General features: G+C 34.8%; 1 protein-coding gene across 6 annotated transcripts in view; it reads right to left on the bottom strand.

Annotated features, from left to right (window-relative positions):
- Nucleotides 1–22163, bottom strand: part of LOC138698387 (uncharacterized) — a 107402-nt gene that overhangs the window by 24587 nt on the left and 60652 nt on the right. For all 6 annotated transcript variants that reach the window (XR_011331860.1, XR_011331861.1, XR_011331858.1 and 3 more), the window contains one exon: nt 15528–15710. Coding sequence is in view for 2 of the 6 variants with exons in the window: in XM_069824257.1 (XP_069680358.1) it covers nt 15528–15710 (183 nt within the window). In the remaining 4 variants the exon portion in view is untranslated. The remainder of the gene's footprint in view (nt 1–15527; nt 15711–22163) is intronic.

The following is a 22163-nucleotide window of genomic DNA, read 5'->3' on the forward strand; positions in this document are numbered from 1 at the left end:
CTAGGATCTTAGGAGTTGGATTATACTGAATTTCTTGATTATTCAAATAAATGTGAGGTTTATAGTTTTTTAAACTATATCTTCTCGTGAAGACAACATATTCAGTTTTTGACTGTGAGATAGATTCCATTTGTATCCCCAATTACTGATATTATTTACAGCTGTTTGTATAATTCTTAATGATTCATTTGGATTGTTGTTCGTAGCTCATATTGTAACATCATCTGCATAGATACCTATTTTTACCTCAGGTGGAACAACATCAGATAAGTCATGTAACATTATATTAAATAAATTTGGGCTTAAAACAGAACCTTGAGGTATAACACCTGTAATTTTTTTGGATAAAGATAAATGATTATTTACTGAGGTTTGAATTGTTCTTTCATTAAGAAAAGAATGTAGAAATCTTAGCATTCTGCCTTTGATACCATATAGTTTAATGACTAACTAAATTTTTGACGTTGGAATACTTCTTTGAACTGCCAAATCTTTATTAGTGGGGGGGGGGGAGGGAAGGATGTGTGGAGTTAGACCATATCTTCATTTATAAATAGCCATTTCTTCTCCCTCCCCCCACACCCCTATTCTGGAATAATTCTATAAAAATCATACAAATGAATTTCGGTATTCATTTTTAAATAATGAAATTATTACCGATAATGACAGCCTCAAGCTTAGGGATATTTATGTACATATTAGATAATGCTCAGAATTTAGTAACAGCCCTGAGCACATATCGATGGCTCAGAACGAGACTGTTACAACTCAAAACAGAGATTTTTCAGTAGAGCCATATAAAGTTTTCCATTGTAGATGGTAAATCAGAGAATCATGGCACAACAATGAAAATTGATATATATAATCATTATTGTTATAGAAGTTTATTGAAATATTAATTTTGTCGGTATTTGTTTTATGTAACTTGTATGTGACATTTTTTTGAGTTGTAACAGTTTCGCATTAAAATATTGTGACAAAATTTCTCAGATATAACAGTATTCCATAATATATTATTACTTGCAACAGATTTTTCCTTACATCACTCTGTAATAAATTTAGATAATACAATGGAAAATATGTCAAATGTAGATTTAGAAACACAAAAAAATGATATTGGTTGATATCGGATTACTACAACAATAAAAGAAAAAATTACACCAACCAGGATGACTACAACAATAATAATAAATAAATTGCGTCATGTAGCCTAGTTGCCTCATAAGTGATGCCTTATTGATGTAACTTAGGCCTATGAGGTTGAAACCTGTCTTCGGACAGTTGACTAAACATCAACATGTAGTGAGAAAAAATATGTTTGGTTGTTATTCAAATGTAGCATTATTTTCTTCAACACCATTGGAAACTTTGAAACTTTTACACAGATCAAGCAAATTTTTCCCTCACATCTATCCCTGAAGGCGAAGAAAATACTGGCTTTCGTATTGCTAGAGAAGACTTGCGCTTCCATCTCTGTCGACTACTTATTTTTTCGAAATCATCTTATTCATAGGAGTGCTTATAGAAGATGGCGAAAGGATCCTGTTTTCTGACGTCCACGATTTTCATAGTATACTAGTTTATATTATCACCATTTTTATTTCTGGAAAAATTATTTCCCATTTTTTTTGTTAAGTCTTTCAAATCTAGGATATCTGGTGTATCTACTTCATTGACTTTGTATATATTGCCTTTTTTCTTGGGAAATTTCAGTACTGGTACCCATTGCGTTGGCAATAATGTAAGTCCTTCTTTAATAACTCTTCCCCCACCCCCCCCTTCAACAGTAGAATCCATAGAGTCGTTCTCATTCTCGGTATGACTTGACTAAAAATTTCTGTGTTATGACATTAACACAGGTTAGTTACGCAGTGCAGAAATAATGGAGCAATGAATTTGTTCTTGTTTTGCCCAACACAATTGTCTGAAAACATAATTACCTGGTTTGTTACTGTGTTGGGCAAAGAAATAAGAAATTATAGAGGCATGTGCCAATCTCTTTTGAACCTCTTTTGGCCAAGCCCTCATGCCAAAAATAACAATGGCCCTGGCTGTTTGTGATGTCATATATTATGAGATTGTAACAGGACAGTTTACTTTTATAATATTAAGAGGAACACTCATCGCAAAGTGAAGGAAGAACTGCCTGAATATCAAAGCAGCACACAACTTTGCTTGGATCCTGTTTTCTGATTCAATATCTTTAGTCTTTGTAGCCCTTAATGTTGCTTCTTCTTTTATATGTCTATTATAACTTTTTGCAGTTAATTTCTCTGTTTCTGTATTATTCTTACATGCACTATATACACAACATTAACCTTTCTTAGAGATATAAAATGAAATATTAAGTGAATTAAATACTGATGTATAAGAACATTCATGATGATTAATGTTTCAATACTACGTCGATGGTGAAGACAAAAGTAATAACAACATTGTTTTTAAACAATGCAGCCAGTATTATGCTATGATTATTGTATGAACTTATCATCAAATGTGCCAAATCTAAACTCGAAGCATGGATATTTTTAATGCGAAAGTGTTACAAGTCAAAATGGAACATTGCTTTTAGCAACAATGTTTGCAGTTGAGAATGGAAAACTGTTACAACGCAAAATATAACACTTTCCAATTGAGAAAAAGACTAAATAGCATAACTTTAAAACTGTTATCTGTGCATTTACGTCCCACTAGGAAATTTTTAGAGTTGTAACAATTTCACATAGCATAATTCTCAATTCAAGTGTTCAAATGATAGTAATAACTCAAAAAGAGAATTTTTTGAGTTGTAACAGTCTCGTTCTGAGCCATCGATATAACAGATTGGTCGCAATATAGGATTTTTTGGTAAAAGCACGAGTAATTCGACAGACTGACAGACAACGTGATATGGCTGAACGGCCCTAGATCATGTGCCAAATTACCTCGTTATGTGATATTTTTTAACCCTAATGCAATAATTTGTTTTGTAATTTGGGTAAGGAATTTGGTATGCTCAAATTATATCATCTTTCCATATGATACAGTGAGAGAGGAATTCGTAGAACTGACATGGAGTAATAATGTATTACCCCATGGAGCTTGTAACTTTTCTTCCATCTAGCAGTCATTACTAAAAGTTCACTTTCGACAGTGAAGAATCTAGTGACTGTTCTCTTTTATATGGTGCCATTTTATAACATGGGAATGGCCAAACTTATATATGTTGTTGTTGTTGTTTTTTAATGCCAGGCGTTTGACAATAAAGTCATTTGACCTCTTGCACTCCAATATTTTTCAAAGATATTATCATGACCAGCCACTGAAGCACAGATTTTGAGGTGTTCCGAATCCATTTCTTGGTTTGAGTTGCACAATGGGCAGTTAGGGGACTGATATATTCCAATTCTATGTTTGGCCAAACAATCATGGCCTATTGCCAATCTAAATGCAGCTACAGACAATTTTCGTGGTAAATCGGGAATTAACTGTGGATTTTGATGCAGAAAGTTCCATTTTTTCCCTTGGGATTGAGTTATCAAATTTTGTTTGTTGAAGTCTAAGTATGTAGATTTAATAAATCTCTTCACAGAGTAATACGTAGATTTAGTAACAGGTCTGTAAGTAGCAGTGCTGCCCTTCTTTGCTAAAGCATCCGCATTCTCGTTTCCCAGGATTCCACAATGGGATGGTATCCATTGGAATACAATTCTTTTATTGAGTGATATTAATTGAGAGAGCATTTTAGTTATTTCTGCTGTTTGAGATGAAGGTGTGTGTTTAGAGATGATTGATAGAATAGCTGCTTTGGAGTCTGACAATATAACTGCATTCCTAAATTTATTGATGTGGCATAGAAGATTCCTGAGACATTCACTTATTGCAATGATTTCACCATCAAAATTTGTTGTTCCATATCCAAGAGATCTATAAAGTGAGAAGCGACAGCACGTAACACCTGCACCGGCACCTTGTTCTCTGGAGATCAAGGATCTGTCGGTGTATAAATGAAGCCAGTTTCGTGGAGGGTACCTAATATTAATTGTCTCTAAAGACAATTGTTTCAGTATTTCAGTGTTTACTTCTGATTTCAGTATTTCTTCTGTTAAATTTAGATTATATTCTATATTTAATAGAGTTAAAGGGTTTGGTTTAATTTGTAAGTTTTCTTTTAAATTCGGCATATTGATTTTCTGTTTTAATTCTTGAACAATGGATATGAAACTTTTTTGAGTTTTCAATCTACAGAGAGGACTGTATGAATGCCAATTGTTTCCTGGTAATCTGATAAGTTTTTCATATTGAATCAGTGCTTTTTCTTCTATTGTCATTTTGATGCTGTTAATATTAGTGAGGAATCTCAAAGAATCTATTGGAGTTGTTTTGATTCCACCAGTAATGAGTCTGAGAGCTTGGTTTTGAACATATTCTATGTCGTTTATGAAAGGTGTATGTGTATATATATATATATATATATATATATATATATATATATATACAGTGAAACCTGTTCAAATCGGAACCTGAATAATCCGGAATCCTGTCTATTTCGGAACAATTTATTGGTCCTGGCGAAATTTGTATGTATTATGTGCAATTTTTCCTGAATAAAACGGAAACTGTCCAACGCGGAAACAGAAACTGTCTGCTACTGTTCAAAACGGAAACAATATTTTGGACACACTATATTTTGTAACTATATTTTGAAACAGCATGTAATTTCAAGGAATATACGAAATATGTAGGTCACTAAGATAAAAACAAGTTTTCTTTGCAAAATTTTAGGGGGTAGGAGGGTGTGTTGGCCTGTCGATCATAAATTTTATTACCCTGTTGACTAGGCAGACGAGTCCCTTCAAAGATTTTCAATGCTTCACACCCGTATACTGTTGTAGCTAAATAGAGCGCAAGTGCAGTGATTTCCAGGTAAAAAAAAAAGTTGCATAAAATGTGGCATTAACATTAAGTGATGAAGTCAAAGTTATCGAGATAAAGGAAAATTAGAAACAAAGTCTATGTGAATTAATGTTGAAGTTTAGTTGTGGAAAACTCAGGTGTGACACTTTGAAAATTAAAGATCATAATGAGTGAGTGGCTTGTGGCCGATATTGGTGACACAAAAGGAACCAGAAAACAACTGTTTATGTGAAAATAAATGAACTGTTGTGGGAGTGAGTTCTTCATGACCTTTCAAAGAACAAGCCAATTTCTGGATCTATTCTGCAAAGCAAGCTATTGAACTGGGAAAGAAATTAAATAAATCAGTATTCAAGGCTTCTAATAGATGGCTCTTAGTCCAATTAATTAATAATGTGCAGTGATATGCAGTACAGTATTAGAGTATAGTGTTAGATATTAAATAGAATGAGATTAGTAAACTTTAGTAATGTTTAATGACTAATGAGTGAGTTACGATAATATTTATACAGAAAATGAGATTTTAATCAAGATGATTCACCAACGTAATAAGCGACAGAAAGCTGATTTAATGTGATTAGTGTTAAATGGAATATTTTGTACTTCTTGCAATTTGCGGCATGCCATTTTATTTTTCATGTATATGAATGACAAAATATTCCATTTTAATGTCACACCTGAATAATACAGAAACCTGTCCACAACGGAAAAAAAATTAGGACCATGTCACTTCCATCTTGAACAGGTTTCACTGTATATATATGATCAGTAGAGCCCAGAAGTTTGGCAAAATGCCTTGTTTTTTATTGAAGATAATGAGCTTTTGTTAAAGGAAAAACTATTTCCATGTCTTTATCAGTATCTGAGTTTTTCATCCCCCCCTTTTTGCATATTTTAACGAAATTGCTTCATTCTAAGATTTAATGTCTTTTTTTTTTTCTAAATAAAACCGTGTTTCAAAAATACTTGAATAAGACATAATTAAAATATCCAATGTAATTATGATTTTATATTTTTCTGTGGAAAGAAAAAAGATTACATTTTTGGTAGAAAATATTACTCTACGAACTTAGGTCTATGTAATCACTGTGATTTTAGTTCACATTATTGGCATAGATGAATATATACTAGGATGCACTGTTGTAGAAATTTACCTTGATGCCATCTGTTTGTGGGAGGGACGTTATTACATCTAGCAGTGCACCAAGTAGCGAAAAGAGTAATTACTCCATGCATTTAGCAGCGCACCTGGTGACGAAAATGTTAAACTGTGCAGAAAGTATTCCCTCCCACCCTCATCGATATTCAAAACTAACCCAATTTAAAATAAAACATTTACCGTTTTATTCCTCACAGCATATTCTACTGAAAATTCTTACCGGAGCCAACAGAAAGATAAAAGAGACGATGTGTTTTACACTAACCGATTAAAATATAACCAGACAGAGACAAAAAATAAAGCAAAAGGTTAGATAATTGGGATTGTATTCTTTGGGTATTTATTGTACAGTGCAATGAAAAAGTCTGCAAGAACTACTTAGATAGTTCAAGTTATTATATTACTATTACTTTACAATACATTCAACACTATTTTTATAACGTCCATAAACATCACTGTTTAACATACACTGCTTATACACACACACACGTATCACTTTATGTTCACTTATTAGCAAGTTTCAGTCCGCCATCTCACTCCTCGACTCTCCCGTACAGCAATATCTCGAACGGATAAATAGAGAACTCTGGGTAATGTACCCAACACGTAGTTCTAATGTTCACCACCTACGACGTTGGGCGCTGATCACCTTATTCCAGATCCCCAAAGCCAGATGGTGCTGACCGCAGTTTCGCATCCTATTATATATTTATCCATATTATTGGAATGAGGTACATTTATTCTTCACTCAACTACAACACGTGTTAAATTCAGTCACATAAAAGTGGAAGTCAGCTTAGATCCTTATTCTTTGAATCAGAACCAATCCTACCACTGTCTTTGTAAACATTCAGTACAAAAGCTAGTATAATTAGGTCCCGCTCTCGTCAGATTTATGGTAGCCTACTTGGGTAGTCTTTAACATACTTTCCTGCCATTTCAATATACAGCAGAACCCCGATTATCCGTCACTCTATTAACCGATTGGCGGATTATCCGACTGTCTTTCTCTCGCTTTTTTTTTTGCTACAATATATATGAAATAAGTACTGCACATTATATTAGCGCGTTTTTTTTTTTCTAGAGAGTGTTATTACAAGCATTTACCCTTTCACAGTCTAGTGTACTGTTAGAGTTGTAAGCTTACTTTATAGACTCTCTAACTTATATATAAAATGTCTTCCACGGGTATGAAAAGAAATCGTGTTGTGTTAAGTTTCTTAAAAAAAAAGTGCAAATCATTGAGTGGTATGGGGAAAGAGAAACTGTAGTTCACCTCGCATCAGAATACGAGACTGGAGTTACAATTACTGTATGCAATTTAATAAAACTTAAGGATAAAGTGTATAAAGTATGTAAGTCTACAACACAAGACCTCCACTATTCCTATCTTTCCACAGACAGCCATTACAATAAATTTCCTTGACCCTTAAAAACCTGTCGTTGACAACCAGACTTAAATTATTGAACTTCTGATCCTCTACTAAGCATGTTAAATACAAGATCATGAAGGAAAATACGGAAGTTTCAGTATTTTTCACTAAATTTACGAAAATCTTTTATGGTATGGGTTATCCGATTTTTTCGATTAACTGTTCAGCGCACCTGCTTCATTACCATGGATAATAGAGGTTCTACTGTATTCGCAAACACATCCACCTGAGTAACAACTACAAAAACTGAGTGAATTGTCAACACAACACAGGTAATCATTGAAAAGGTTAATTTTCAGAAAACCCAGGAAGTCTTCACTTTTACAATTTTACAAGGGTTTTTAAAGGGAAAAATCCCATTCTGTTAACAGCATGGAAAAATACAAAAATGTAAGTTGTTACCACAAAATAACAGTTTTGTTTAGCCCTGCACTCTGAAGAGACCACATTTTAAAGTCTGTACTCATCATGCTGAAACTTAGTGTTCTGCTCAGAAGTTACACGATTATGTGAGTGATTTCGGCAAAGACACATTTTCTACAGATGGCGCCATTTTCCTCTGCAAGATATATGAGAAATCCTAAGTCACGAAAAAAATATTTCGTAACTCAGTATTTGGCAACAACTAAACATAAATCTGCTGCTGCTAAAATGATTGGACACAAATAGATATCTTTAATTTCAAAAGTAGTCACCACATCCAGTAGACAATCTCAGTTTTTTCTCGATCTATATAAAGCCTTTATGGAAGCAGGTATTCCATTCTGGAAATTGAAAAACAATTCTCTCAGGATATTCCTAGAAAAGTACACTAAAGAGGAGGTGCCATAAGAGTCAGCACTAAGAAAAACATATTTAAATGTATGCTATGAAGATACTGTCAACAGAATTCGCATGTCATGAAATTTGCATGGATGTGCCAGCTCAAAGGTTAACTGTACTGGTTATTAGACAGTGTGCTCGATTTGAACATGCTCAAGTGTCTGTTGATTTGTTGTAAATAATATATTTCACAACAATATTAATATTGGTTTAATGTAGTAAGTTGCATTTAATATGTTCCATGAACAATTCCATTAAATTCCTGCCAATCTTTTTAGTACAGTGGAACCTCGATGCATCGTTCCTGTTAACGTCGTTTCCCCATCTTTTTCTCTGCTTTTTTGGTCCTGGAAATAGTTCCATATAAATAATGTTATTTTTTCCTGGTTCCATTATTTCTCGAACTATAGTTTTATTGCATCGATCACTGAGAAATCACGGCCCCGACGGCATATTTTCCCGCATGGATAGTTTTGTTTCACTTTGAAAGGACGAAATTTTTGCTCTCCATTATAATCTTTGAAGCAAGAGGATGCAGAAGATTGCGATCCAGAGACTGTGTCAAACTTTGCGGAGAAATGTAAAATGTATTACGACGCCATGATACGTGATGTGATTCATCATTTTAGTCAGTGGCAGCTCGTGGGTATTGAATTCAGGGGGGCTGCATACAAAAATAAACCATGCAACTTACCTTATTTAAAGATTAGTTCCATGCGCCTTGTCTTGTAGGTTGCAAACTTTTGAATCATCTTCTTATTAAAATCCGATATGTCGTTTAACATAGTCTTTACAATGGAAAACATAGCTAATGCGGCCAGGCTCTCTTAAGATAGGATTTTACTCTCTTCAAACACGAAAAGCAACGTTCTGGTTCGGAACTTGTCATTGGTATGGTGAAATGTAAGATTTATGGAATAAAATAAATGAATGAATGAATGAATGATAGCTATGCGTAGTAATTTCACAACTTCTGAAAATGAAGCCTGCAAATTCTCAGATAGAAGAAACTGCAAGAGCTTGACTGCGTCACTGATATTTCTGAATTTTTGTCTCTGATGCAACACAGTGAATTCAGTTTTTAGTTTGTCTTTATCGACCATCAGAAAAAGCTTCACACATACATTTAGGTCATTTTCAGGAAATGAGCTTTTGTAGCATTCAAATTTTTCTTGATACAGAAGAGAAGATAATATCAGATGATCTATGAACTGGAATCGGGTGTTAGCTTGTGTGATAATGATATCACACACTTCCTTGGCTGCCGCAATCCTTGTCTGAATTCCTTTGACCTTACGACGCATTTTAGAGTTTTCATTTTCACAGATCTCGCTGCTCAACTGTGCACTGTTCCGTATTGTCTGTATGGCATTAACAAAGCTTGATATGCAGAGTCGGCCTCAGTAGCAAGTCGATTGCGGGTTCGATCCCGGCCCAGGTCGGTGGCATTTAAGTGTGTTTAAATGAGACAGGCTCATGTCAGCAGATTTACTGGCACTTAAAAGAATCCTGCGTGACAAAATTCTGGCACACTGTCGACGCTGATATAACCCCTGCAGTTGCGGGTGTCGTTAAATTAACCATAATTTAATTTGTTTTATAGGCCTATGCAGATTTGAACCTTAGAAATATCTAACTGGCGATGTTGTAGTTGGTTGTATAATATATCTACATGGCATTAAAGAAAATGCATTTAAAACTGCGTGCTACTGACAAGCTGCTGTAAATTTTGCAGCGCCTGGAAACTCTGGATTCATGGCCAGGGGCAGCAGGGGGAGGGGTAAAACTAACGCGCAAAGCATTCGAGACGAGATTGGCAGCTCCAGGGGAGGAAGTGGCTTCACCCATAGTCCTTGTTTCTGGCTTCGCTCTGGCAGCACCAGGGGAGGAAGCGACTTCACTAACGATTGCGTGCATGTCAATTAGAGCGAAATTTTAAAAAATTCTAGCCGCTAAATAGAGACTGAATAATAAATGTATTTCATAACATAAAATGAGACAAGATCCACAAATGTCTGGGGGTGCTGCAGCTCCGCAGCCCCCCTTCGAAAGCCGCCCCTGATTTTAGTGCAACATGCGAACTCTCCATGTGCATTTGGTATAGTCTGTTAATATGTAAATTAGTTACTATGTGTATGATCTGTGCTATGAAGACAGGTATTAGATTCTGAAAAGAAATGCAATTTTATAGTAACTTATTGATTAATCATATTTTTCCACACAAGGACGATGCGGAGGTGTATAAACCCTTGATATAATATTATTATGGAATAGATTACGCAGTCGTCTTAATGGTGCGACTTGTTTAGAGTCAGCTGTGCTACAACAGATGCTGATTTCCACAGTGGCAAGTTTTTCTGTACATTGTTTATGTTCAGTACATGATTGTATGCTTAGACACGTACAGGAGAACTAGCCTCGTAGGGTTATACTAAAAAGCTAGACAAGTTTCGGCATTATTTTCATGCAATATAATATAGGCCTAATTTGTGACGCAGGTTCTAGTTGCATGTAATGCAACAGTATGGGCTAATGGAAGCCCGCCTACTTTAAACAATAATATTAATTTTATGGGAATGGATTTGTGGTAACATATATCTGCATTCTGAATGTATCACGAATCTAGGTTAATGATTTTCATATACTTCATTTCTGTCTAAATTATCAATAATGACCATCATCTTGTAAGGAATAGCGAACTAATTTCTAGTGCATATGTCATCCTCATCACACATGACTTGGTATGATGGTATGGGAAGTGGTAAAACTCCATCTTCCTGTTTATTTCAGTACCGGTATTGTTCTATCAGAAATTCACTATAGAATTCAGGCGTAAAATATGCACGAAGCGAAAGCTAATTAAAGATTGTTTCTGCAAGAATTAGTGTACATAATGTTCTAATAAAGGTGCATTCAGTGTAATCACTAACATTTGGTTGTTCATTTTATACCCTGTTTAAACAAACAATAGCTTTATATCGTAAGTTTACAAACAAGAATAAAATATTACGAGACACGTCCATTATGATTTTATATTATTTATGATTATTGTTAAAAATTAAATGCATCGATTATATGGGTATTCCCCTTAAATCATCTAGGGAACAATGGGATACGTTCATAACTCTGTTGCATCTATATGCCTAAATACGGTAATTTTTATAGTTTCCCAGTATTATAGTTTTCCCATATTTATCGTTTTTATTCCCTGACCCCCCCCCCCCAAAAACGATGAATCAAGGTTTCACTGTACACTCTTAGACAAAAAAAAATGACCGGGCTCTTGAAGCGTAAATTTGTCTAAGTTCCGTTCGGCTGTGTGCCTGATACACAAGACTAAAATCAGAGTAGTAAGGACGAAACCAGCGAGATCCAAGAACATGCTCTTATATCGGCAAACAACGGTTTGAACTGTGTATGTGTCATAGCTCCGTGGTAAAACTCTGACTTCACATGCAGAAAACCCGGGTTCGTATCCGCCTTCGTATAAGTATATATATTTGTTTCGTTTTATTTTTTCTCTAGCTAGAAACAAACGATACTTTATTAACGTGCACAGGAGTTTGGATTAGTTGAAAAATTAAACAAAAACATTCAGTAATATCGGTGACTTCTTCCTAATTACCCTTGAATTCAAATAGATGCTCACTTCTTGGATCTTCTCCCTTCTCCATAAAGAATAATGATCATTTACTATAATTTCTATCAGTATTAGTACCAATAATAATAATAATAATAATAATAATAATAACAATAATAATAATAATAATAATAATAATAACAATACTAGTCTAATAATAATAATGCACCGACCAGAAAATAACAATAATAATATTCATAGTATTACAAACACAATAATAATAATAATAATAATAATAATAATAATAATAATAATAATAATAATCATCATCATCATCATCATCATCATGTTAATAGACTAGTATTACAAAAACGAGATGAATAATGTTAAAGACAAAACTAATGCATTCCAGATATTGGCCACACTCGTAAATAGTGCCGTTACATATCTGCTTTGTAATAGGTCTGTGGTAACAGCCTTGCTTCTTGTTAGGCGATTGAAGGTCGTGTACCCGTAAGGACGTCAGATGTTTAATTCTATATTGATGTGTAATTTAATCAGAGACATCTGGAACTTCTGAAAACATGAGTAGTTTAATATCAAAGACGGATATCTGTTGTCTCCATAGTTTTGATCTAGAAGCACTTTTTGTTTCACAGTGTTCTTTGTAATATTTTAACACAATTTATTTTTATAGATGTAGTGTTAGAGTTTGCATATAGTTCACCATAACTGAAAAGAGCGTGAAAAAATGTAACTTATAAGAATCCACATTATCTAAATTTCGATGTGAGGTCAGATGTCCGTCTTTGATATTAAACTACTCACATAATTCTGTGCACATGTAACTGCGCATATTAAACGTGAAACAACCATTCTCTCTTGTCATTATCAGGAGTAACATAGCTGACAGAAGACATAGGCCAGATACGTGTAGGCAAGCTCTTCTTGTTTATTGGTCTCTGAGATCTATTTCTTTATTTTGTTTAATACAAAGAAAAGGATTATGTTTGTCTATTCCTATCCGAAAAGGATTTCTTTTACTTAAGGTTCATTTTTGTTTGTTTATATCCGAGAAGATTTCGTTCAGTCTCTTTAAATACAAGATACAAGGGAAGGAATTGTTATTATGTATCTAACTTGTCCTTTGTAAATATTAACTTTCTGTTAAATATTTCACAATACTGGTTATTTTTTTTAGTAGGTTATTTTACGACGCTTTATCAACATCTTTGGTTATTTAGCGTCTGAATGAGATGAAGGTGATAATGCCGGTGAAATGAGTCCGGGGTCCAACACCGAAAGTTACCCAGCATTTGCTCATATTGGGTTGAGGGAAAACCCCGGAAAAAACCCTCAACCAGGTAACTTGCCCCGACCGGGAATCGAACCCGGGCCACCTGGTTGCGCGGCCAGACGCGCTGACCGTTACTCCACAGGTGTGGACAATACTGGTTATTATCAGTACCGGTATATAAGAAGTAAAAAATGAGAATGAAAAAGCAGAGTATAGACTGAGATTCGAACTCGAAACCTTTCGAATACAAGACCACAATACTACCGACTATGCTATGCGAGAGAGACGGTGACTCTTTAAAAAGCATGTTATAATATAATTATGATATAGTGGTGGCAGTGGAGTGTTGAAAACATTTACGACAGAAGAAATTCGTCCGCGTGTGTATCATGCTCTGACAAATGCACCCGAAGTCTTCTGAATCGGACATAGAAACTGGAGCCCGGTCATTTTTTTTGTCTAAGAGTGTACATCAGTTGCAGAGAGGTCATTGAATTCATTGCTATACTCCCTCCATAAGCCAAGGAGCATGACGTCTTGTTGCAGTGTAGGGATCGAAAATCTGTTGGCTGATTATAACATGCCACTACATGTTGTATGGAAAGCAAAAATATCACGCTGTTTCAAGCAAGAGAACATCACATCTACATGTCAATTACTTTTAAACAAATAAGGACTGAATTACATCTACACATTACCTAAAGACATTCTTAACAACGCGTTTCCTCAGAGAATTTTCAAATATTCACTGCCAGTGTCTGCTTCTACTACTAAAATTTACAACACATAATAACCACCACCCTACACCTCGGATCAGCTTTCGAGCATAACGCTTATGAATAAGTCTGGCAATAGATTAAAAATTCCACACTAACAAAAAGAAATGACAGAAGCATGTATAAAAACAACAGAAGTACCTTACATGTATCTTGCTCTATCTCCAAAATAAAAACATTTAATTTCTCTGAAACAATTAACTTTGAAGATGTACCATGTCAAATGTATTTTGCATAAAAGAAAACAATCAATTCAGAATAAACTGACCTTATGTGTGTCTTTTTCTTATAGCTGATGCAATGAATCGATCTTTTCTGTGCTTAATGTACCCCCCATTCTTACTAATTGCTTGTTTATCACAAGTTGTAAAAGTTTACTATAACATCTATTCTTGCAAAAATATTTCTCGTGTTATGTATTGTACTAAGGCACAACAATACAGATTAAATCAAAATGATGTTACAAGAGTCAGTGTTGCAGCATATCAAAGTATGTAGCTCCTGTCACTGGTTTCACTGAAGGAGGACCATAAATTTTTCAAGAAATGACACAAAAGACATTGAGTTTGGGAGAATAGCATTCATGTTCAAAAAATAAATGAGAATTATCTGTGCTCCACATCCTCACATTATGTGTGTTCATTTTTCCCTGAAATGTGGAATGTTGCTTCATCACTAAAAAACCTACTTTTCAGGAAACTGTCTGTTTTCATTAGCTTAACAAAATCAGCAGAGAAAGATGCCTGCAGGCGTAAGTCTGTGTTCCTCAGAGCTTGAAGGAATTACAAATGGTAGGGTGTCATTTCAAAACATTTCTGCAGGATATCAAGTTCTCACAATGCCAAGTACAGTATGTGGATTTGTATGGCCTTGTTACGAAACTTGTGTGGACATGCTTCACTGCTTCTTCCTCTGTTGATGGCCGAAAAGTCAACTTTCAATTACAAATGCTGAAGTATCTTGAAATTGCACATATCACTTTCAAACTAACTTATAACAAGGTAGGTCCATTCCAAATTTCGCCCAAGAAAGCACTGAATGCTTAAAAGAGACTTGTTTACATGAAAATCAAGAACAAAGTATATTTTATGTTTTCCACTCATCATAATTTTCCTTAGCTGTCTGCTGGCAGATGACTGGAACAATGTGAGAGAATTAGAAGAGTTTAAATCCCAACAGTTCATCTCACAACAAAATACATTCAATAGATTTCGCATAATAAATTACTAATCAGAAACATAATTTTGATTTACCGTACATAACTCTTCGCACTTGTACTTAGGATGCATTTTCCACTTTCATAATGAACTTGCCATTAACATGCTCGACTTACTATTGTTGGTCCAATGCCTAGGCTCTTGACAATGAAGTCATTCACCATTTTGCACTTCAATATTTACATTTCATATGATGAGAAAGTAAAACATACCGTAAGAAAATTACAATTCTCAAGTTCAAGTCAGGTAAGTTTTTATTATCCTACCACTATTTCATAAACATTACCAGTGCTGCCACTCTACCATTAACCCAAATAATAAAGAGTTAACTATAAAAACAAAAATACCTCAATATATTCTTCTGATGTGCTGTCTTCTTGTTTTATTAACTTAGAGGATGTTGATGTGACTGGTAGAGATATACTGGCGGAAGGTGTTATGAGATCGCTTGGCACAGCTGATATCAGTGTAATACCAAGATTAAGTTTCTCATCACGAGAATCAAGCTCTTCATAAATACCGTCAGCTACCTGTTGGAGATACATGTCGATTACAGTAACAGCATAAAATTCACTTAAAAATAAACATTTCACACAATTTACGGAGATGAATCATAAGTTACACACACACTTTTATGCAACTTTCCCACAAATAAGATAATGCAGTAAACTCCACTAAGTCACTGGCATTTTTGCCATAACTTGGAAGTTCGCAAAATAATTATCTCTCTGTATCTTCAATGAAACACCTAACATGTTGTATGGTTGTTTGTCAGAACTTTAGTTATCCAAAAATCATGTATTTCCAGTAAAAATATCTTCCAATTTTACAAACACTATCATTAACACAAGCTTCACACCAGGACAATTTAAATAAACTACACAGTGCCAATAAAGTAAAAATTACAAAATCATCCCTGTCCCAAATTTAATATAATAAAACAATACAGCATAAGTACTGATAATTTTACTATTCTAACTATTACTGTTTAACATCTATACCCCTTTTCACGTGACTTAGTTCATGGAGGTCACAGCTTTTAGCTACCCATAACAAAACTAGGCATTTGAGCTTAAGCAAAGTTGCCTAGTTGTAATGTTAAGACTCAGTCACTGTTAGTTATGGTAACTTAAATATTACATGTGCCAAGACAAAATGTTGCAGCCAAGAAGAATATGAGATGCATGAGCTAAGTAGCATGAAAGCATATTAATGTCACATGATAATGATGATAATCCGCGGCACAATAGCCCATGAAGGACCATGACCGACCAGCTGGCCTCACGTCCACGTGATAAGTGCACAAAATACACAGCCAAGTAAAGTATTTTATAGCTCCTCTTCCAGTATTATAGTATGGACACTGAGTTAGTGGCCACTAATGCAGTTTTTATATTTTCGTTCAGTTTACATGCCAAAAAAAATATTAAACCTGTCCAATTAAAAAGGCAAATCAGTTCCACAAGAAAGAATTCCTCTATCCAAGTGTACTGCTCTGGTAGGCACTGAATGGATCATTTGACCACCTGTGTATAGAAAGTTCTCTATATGCTTGCTCTCTTAGAATACCCAAATCATATAACACAAAACTGCGGCTTTCCTTGACAATTGGCAATCTTTGCAGCCTAAGCAAGAATTGGACATACTGTGTATGTTAGTCCTACATATTCATATTTCAGCTGACACACTGTCATGTAATGTCTGCAATTTACAAGAGGAGACTTTTCAACATATTCTATTGGACTGTAAGCATCCAGATTTTGATGAAAAAATGGAAAAAAAAAATCTTGGAATATGAAGTTAGGACCTGATGCATCACTTATGAACAAGAAATAAAGAACAATAAACTTTGGTCAATGGCAGAGGAAATACTGTATACTGGAAACGTCATATAATAGGTACTTCATTAAGTTGGAAGAACGCATCAAATAAGATAGTTGAGATTTCAATCTTGTGGAATAGTTTCTAGGTCGAATTATTATGTTATTATAGTTTACTAATATTAAGTAGGATCGACGATTTTAAATACTATTCTATTTGCCGATGACCAAGTAGTCTTTGCTGACAAGGAAGACAAACTGCAGCTAGCTCTCTTTCAGCTAAACAAAATAATGTCCAAGTACAATCTAAATGTTTCTCATGAAAAAACGAAGGTCATGGCCTTTATTGGGAAATACAGATACGTTCCAAAATTATCCTCTACAATATGGTATTAGAACAGGTGCGACATTTTAATTATTTGGGGTGTGATATATCTTTCGATGAGGAGAGAGATCTCAAACAAAAGGTGCATAAATTTCAAAGTATATGTAGCACCATAAAACGAACATTAAAAAAACAAAACACGAAGAGACACGGTTTTAAAATTTTATAAAACAATGGCAGTACCAGTATTGACTTATGGAGCAGAGACTTGGGCCATGAACAGAAGTGATAAAAGAATAATAGAGACAGCTGAAATGAGATTTTTAAGATATGTCGCTGGCTGTACTCTTAGAGATCACATTAGAAGGGAAGATGTAAGAGCACACCTGAATATTTTTTGTTTGAATAAGAGAATTGAAGAAAATCAAGTTCAGTGCAAGGGACATATATCCCAGATGCCGGATTAGTAAAACAGGTTCTGCAATATCGCCCAACAGGGGTGCGTGATATCGGCAGACCTAGGCGTCGTTGGGAAGACAACTTCTGAGACGAAACAGGCCAAATAACCTATCTTGATGATGATGATGATGATGACTAATATTAATGCAATAGGGTATACACAATCAAATAAAGCAACGACAAAAGAACAGGAATCAAACTGTGCTTAAATTGTTGCAGATTAACAAGATAATTATACTCCACCACCACTTTGCTAAGAAATGTGGTATGATGCAGAAGATTTCTGTTGCTCTTTACATTGGTGGCAAAGATGATTCTGAGAATTATCATGAAATGGTAGTACAATAGGAAACAAAACACCTAAGACAATCCCAACACATCTATGCCTATAAAAAAATCACCTAGAATTTGGAAAGAAAATGCTCTAACACAGGCCTGGATACTATGTTCCTACATGGGCACAGTATAATATACCACCCCTTCATTTCTCCCTCCATATATATTCTGTCTGCATGTGCATACAGTAAACAGAAGTTGAACTCTGTACCATAGCGTTCTAATCAGGGTGTGTAAAGTGGTGGAATATGAAATAAATTGTAGATTTCATTTTAATTTCCAAGGAAAAAAAAGAGAGACTATTTTGTTATTATGAATAAAGATAAAGTTCAACGCCTCAACTGTAGATTTATATGAAGCATTAGAATATTAATCTTGAACATAAAATTATAGGTAAGGATTTAAAATGGAATTGTTAAAAATCGTTTATATTAACAAAATAGTTGTTACATGTGATCCTCATTATCTCCTGGCCTAGTTGTCTCATAAGTGATGTCATGTTGATATCACTTGTGAGGTTAAGACCTGTCTTCAGACAGTTGACTAAACAACAACAATCACTACTAGTTGAAACTGCAGTCTGATCAATTCATTGCAGTTCAAACATACAGGTGACTCATAGAGGACAATAGCCTTTTTCAAAAGCCAGGTAAAACCAGCAGGGAACTGTATGAATTATTGCCTAATGACAAGTCTCCTAACTTACCTAATATTGATGCTAAGATAGTGACAATCTTTGAATCCATATATGTCTGCAAACATTTTTTTTTTTCTAAAACGAAATATTCATCCTAATGTAGATAGACTCATCCTGACCAAACAGCATTGGCGATCTAAAGCTTTTAAGTGATTATTTATAAAGAGTGCTATGCCATAATGACAAGTTCAAGAAAAGAAATTCATGTGACGTAAACAAGTCCGAAATATTGTGGAAGGGATGAACTGGATCATATTTATCTCCCCTCCGTTATGCCCCATGTCTGCTCTAGCATTTCAACACAATACCAAGTCATAATAAGAGCTACCATGTAATTGTTAAATTATGCACTGAAAATATTGATGGTAAAATGTACGTATTAAATCGATTTTGACATGTCAAAGCATTTGACAATATTTCTCATGAAGTACTTTTAAAGATATTGAAGTTTTATGGTTTTAGTGCATCAAATTTGAAATTTTTAAAGTATTATTTAAACAACAGGAAAGTACAGTCACCATTTTCCTATTCACAGTCGACACTTTGAGGACAGTAAACTTCAATCGTGACTTTACTTCGAAGTCGCCGAAAATCTAGATTTTGACTTTGACTTTCGTTTGTGGACAAAAGGAAAATGATTGATATTTGGGAAATTGTTGAATTTGCCGAGAATATTGAAGACATCTAGGAGATTATTAAAGTTTCTCATGTTCCTGAGCGTATTATTATAGATTATAAATTCAAATCAAGGTACAGATTTGATAAACAGACAGTACCGGTATTAAATATCCTCGTCATGTTTCAACTTTCACTGATGAATAATCAAAGAGGATTATCTATTCCACCATAAATAATACAACTTATTTCATCGCGATTTTAAGCTATAGGTAAGGATTAATAGCTTAATATTGATTCTTACTATTTAATTTTATAGAAGATAGGTTATACAGTTGGAAATTCAGTTAATTTATAATCCTTGCGGTCGTCATAATAATGTTTTCTACATATTGAGTTCAGATAATTTTTAAGTAGTTTCTGCAGACATGCAGGGAATAACTCTGCCAACTGTCAGCTGGATAATATGTCTCTTTCATAGTCTGTCATTGGTAGAATCTTATCTTCCATATCTTCAGAACAAAACTATTTTACAATGGAATAATTTCAGGGCTTAATGTGAAACTAAAGTAACTACAATAGATGTTTTATTCACAACAAAATTCTTAACAGGCAATACTATTTCAGATAAACTATACCATCACGTTTTGTAGTTATGAATTGTGTTATATATAAGCAGTGGTGTATACTGGTTAAAGGGTTTGGGCTACCGCTGACCCTATTATTACACAAAATATATCTAACAATTACTTTAATTTTAATTACTATGGTAAAACTAATAATACAAAATTATTACATTATGTTATATTATAAACTTTTTCTTTTGTAATTTCCTTGGGCTACCGCCGGTAGCCCCGGTAGCCCGCAAAATACGCCCCTGTAATATAAGACTGTTCGAACTGAGTTACGCTTTTTGTGACCAGGTAGAAGAACAAATTATTATCGATTGGTGTAAAGACCTGAAAATGTCAATTTTTGTACTTACGTTAGTTTCACAATAAGCCCTCGAATAATATTATTCTTATGTAAAACTGCAAGAACTATTAACAATTGCTTAACATGTACCGATGTTCAATTGTTTTATTGATTTGTGACTCAAAAGATGGCTTTGATTGTGGAAATGCCTACTCTATTTCAACTATCTATTAATTTAATTCGTTTAGAAGGCAGTGATTTTTATTGCCAACATTAGAACAAGATCGTCAAATCTCGACTTACCGAAGTCAAAGTCAAAGTCTCAGAAGTATTGTCTATGAATAGGACTTTTAACAAAGTTAAACTTTACTACGAAAGTCGACTTTGGGAAGTCTTCATCCAAAATCTCGTTTAGGAATACGGCCCTTAATAACAGTTTTTCTCAATACACAACTACTGATATTAGTGTACCTCAGGGCTCCATTTTGGGGCAGATTTTATTCATAATTTATGTAAATGACTTACTTATATAATTAATGACAAATACATAAAGTTATATTTATATGTGGACAATCTTGCTATAACAATTACTGGATATGATAGATTAAAATTATCAATGATTTGATGTAATCAATAAAAAAATAGAAGATTGGTGTTCAAGCTAATTCTCTTTGTTTAAATAAAGAGAAGATCCAGAACTTAGAGAGTTTTCCTTAAACAATAGAATTAATTGTAAAGAATGTCAAATTTTTACAATCTATACTTAAATGGGACTGTCATATTGACATAGTATGTAAGAAACTCAATAAAGGCTGTGGGGAATGCAAAGAGAGAAGACGAGTCGTCGTAATCACTGAAAGACTGCTTTAATGAAATCAAAAGTTACAACAATCTAAAAGGCCGACATTGCTAGAACAAACAATTGAATAGCCGAAATAGAAAGTTACAGTATAACATGGTTCAATAGGGTGGTCATAGATGGCAGGGGCGTCTTAAATCCTCCACATCCTCCCCACCCTGGTCGATCTCTAGGGGGACGACCAGCTGTACAGGTCTGGCCATCCTCTCTCCGTCGGCGGCGCGAAGTATGACAGTTCTTACTGTCCCATCTCGTCCTGTTTGTAGAGTCTCGACACGAGCCCTTTTCCACATGTGCCTCGGCCGGTTATCTTCTTGGAGAAGAACTATGTCGTTGACTCTCAGAGATGGTGAACTGCCGTGTGGATGCCGAACTTCATGGAAACGTCTGAGCTCCAACAGATATTCCTTGGTCCAACGCTTCCAGAAGTCGTCGGCTAACTTCTGACGCATCGTCAGTTCCTTTGTTAGGTCTCTCTTCATCTTTGGTTCCGGTCCTGTGGTAAGTACTGTCCTGTCAGAAAATGAGCTGGTGTTAGTGCATCACTATTGTCTACATCCTGCGAGATGGGCCTGGAATTTATGGCGGCTTCTATGTTGACTAGGGTAGTATTCAACGCTTCCTCGCTAATCTGTGTCTTTCCCAGAACCTTCCGCAAACATCTCTTGGTAGTGCTGACCATTCTCTCCCACCATCCTCCCCACCAAGCCGCCCTAAGTACAATGAACTTCCAGTGGATGTTATGTTTGGCTAAATATTGATGGGTTGAAGAAGCTGAGAGAAATGTCCAGATAGAAGCTAATTCCTTGTTGGCAGCATGAAAGGATCTGGCATTGTCAGTGTAGATGGTATGAGGTAGGCCTCGTCTTCCAGCAAATCTCTGAAACGCAAGTAGGAATGTGTCAGTAGACATATCAGAACATAGTTCCAAATGCAATGCCCGTGTTGTAGCACAAG

This window comes from Periplaneta americana, chromosome 4, assembly GCF_040183065.1.
Source record: "Periplaneta americana isolate PAMFEO1 chromosome 4, P.americana_PAMFEO1_priV1, whole genome shotgun sequence".
Classification (NCBI taxonomy): domain Eukaryota; kingdom Metazoa; phylum Arthropoda; class Insecta; order Blattodea; family Blattidae; genus Periplaneta; species Periplaneta americana.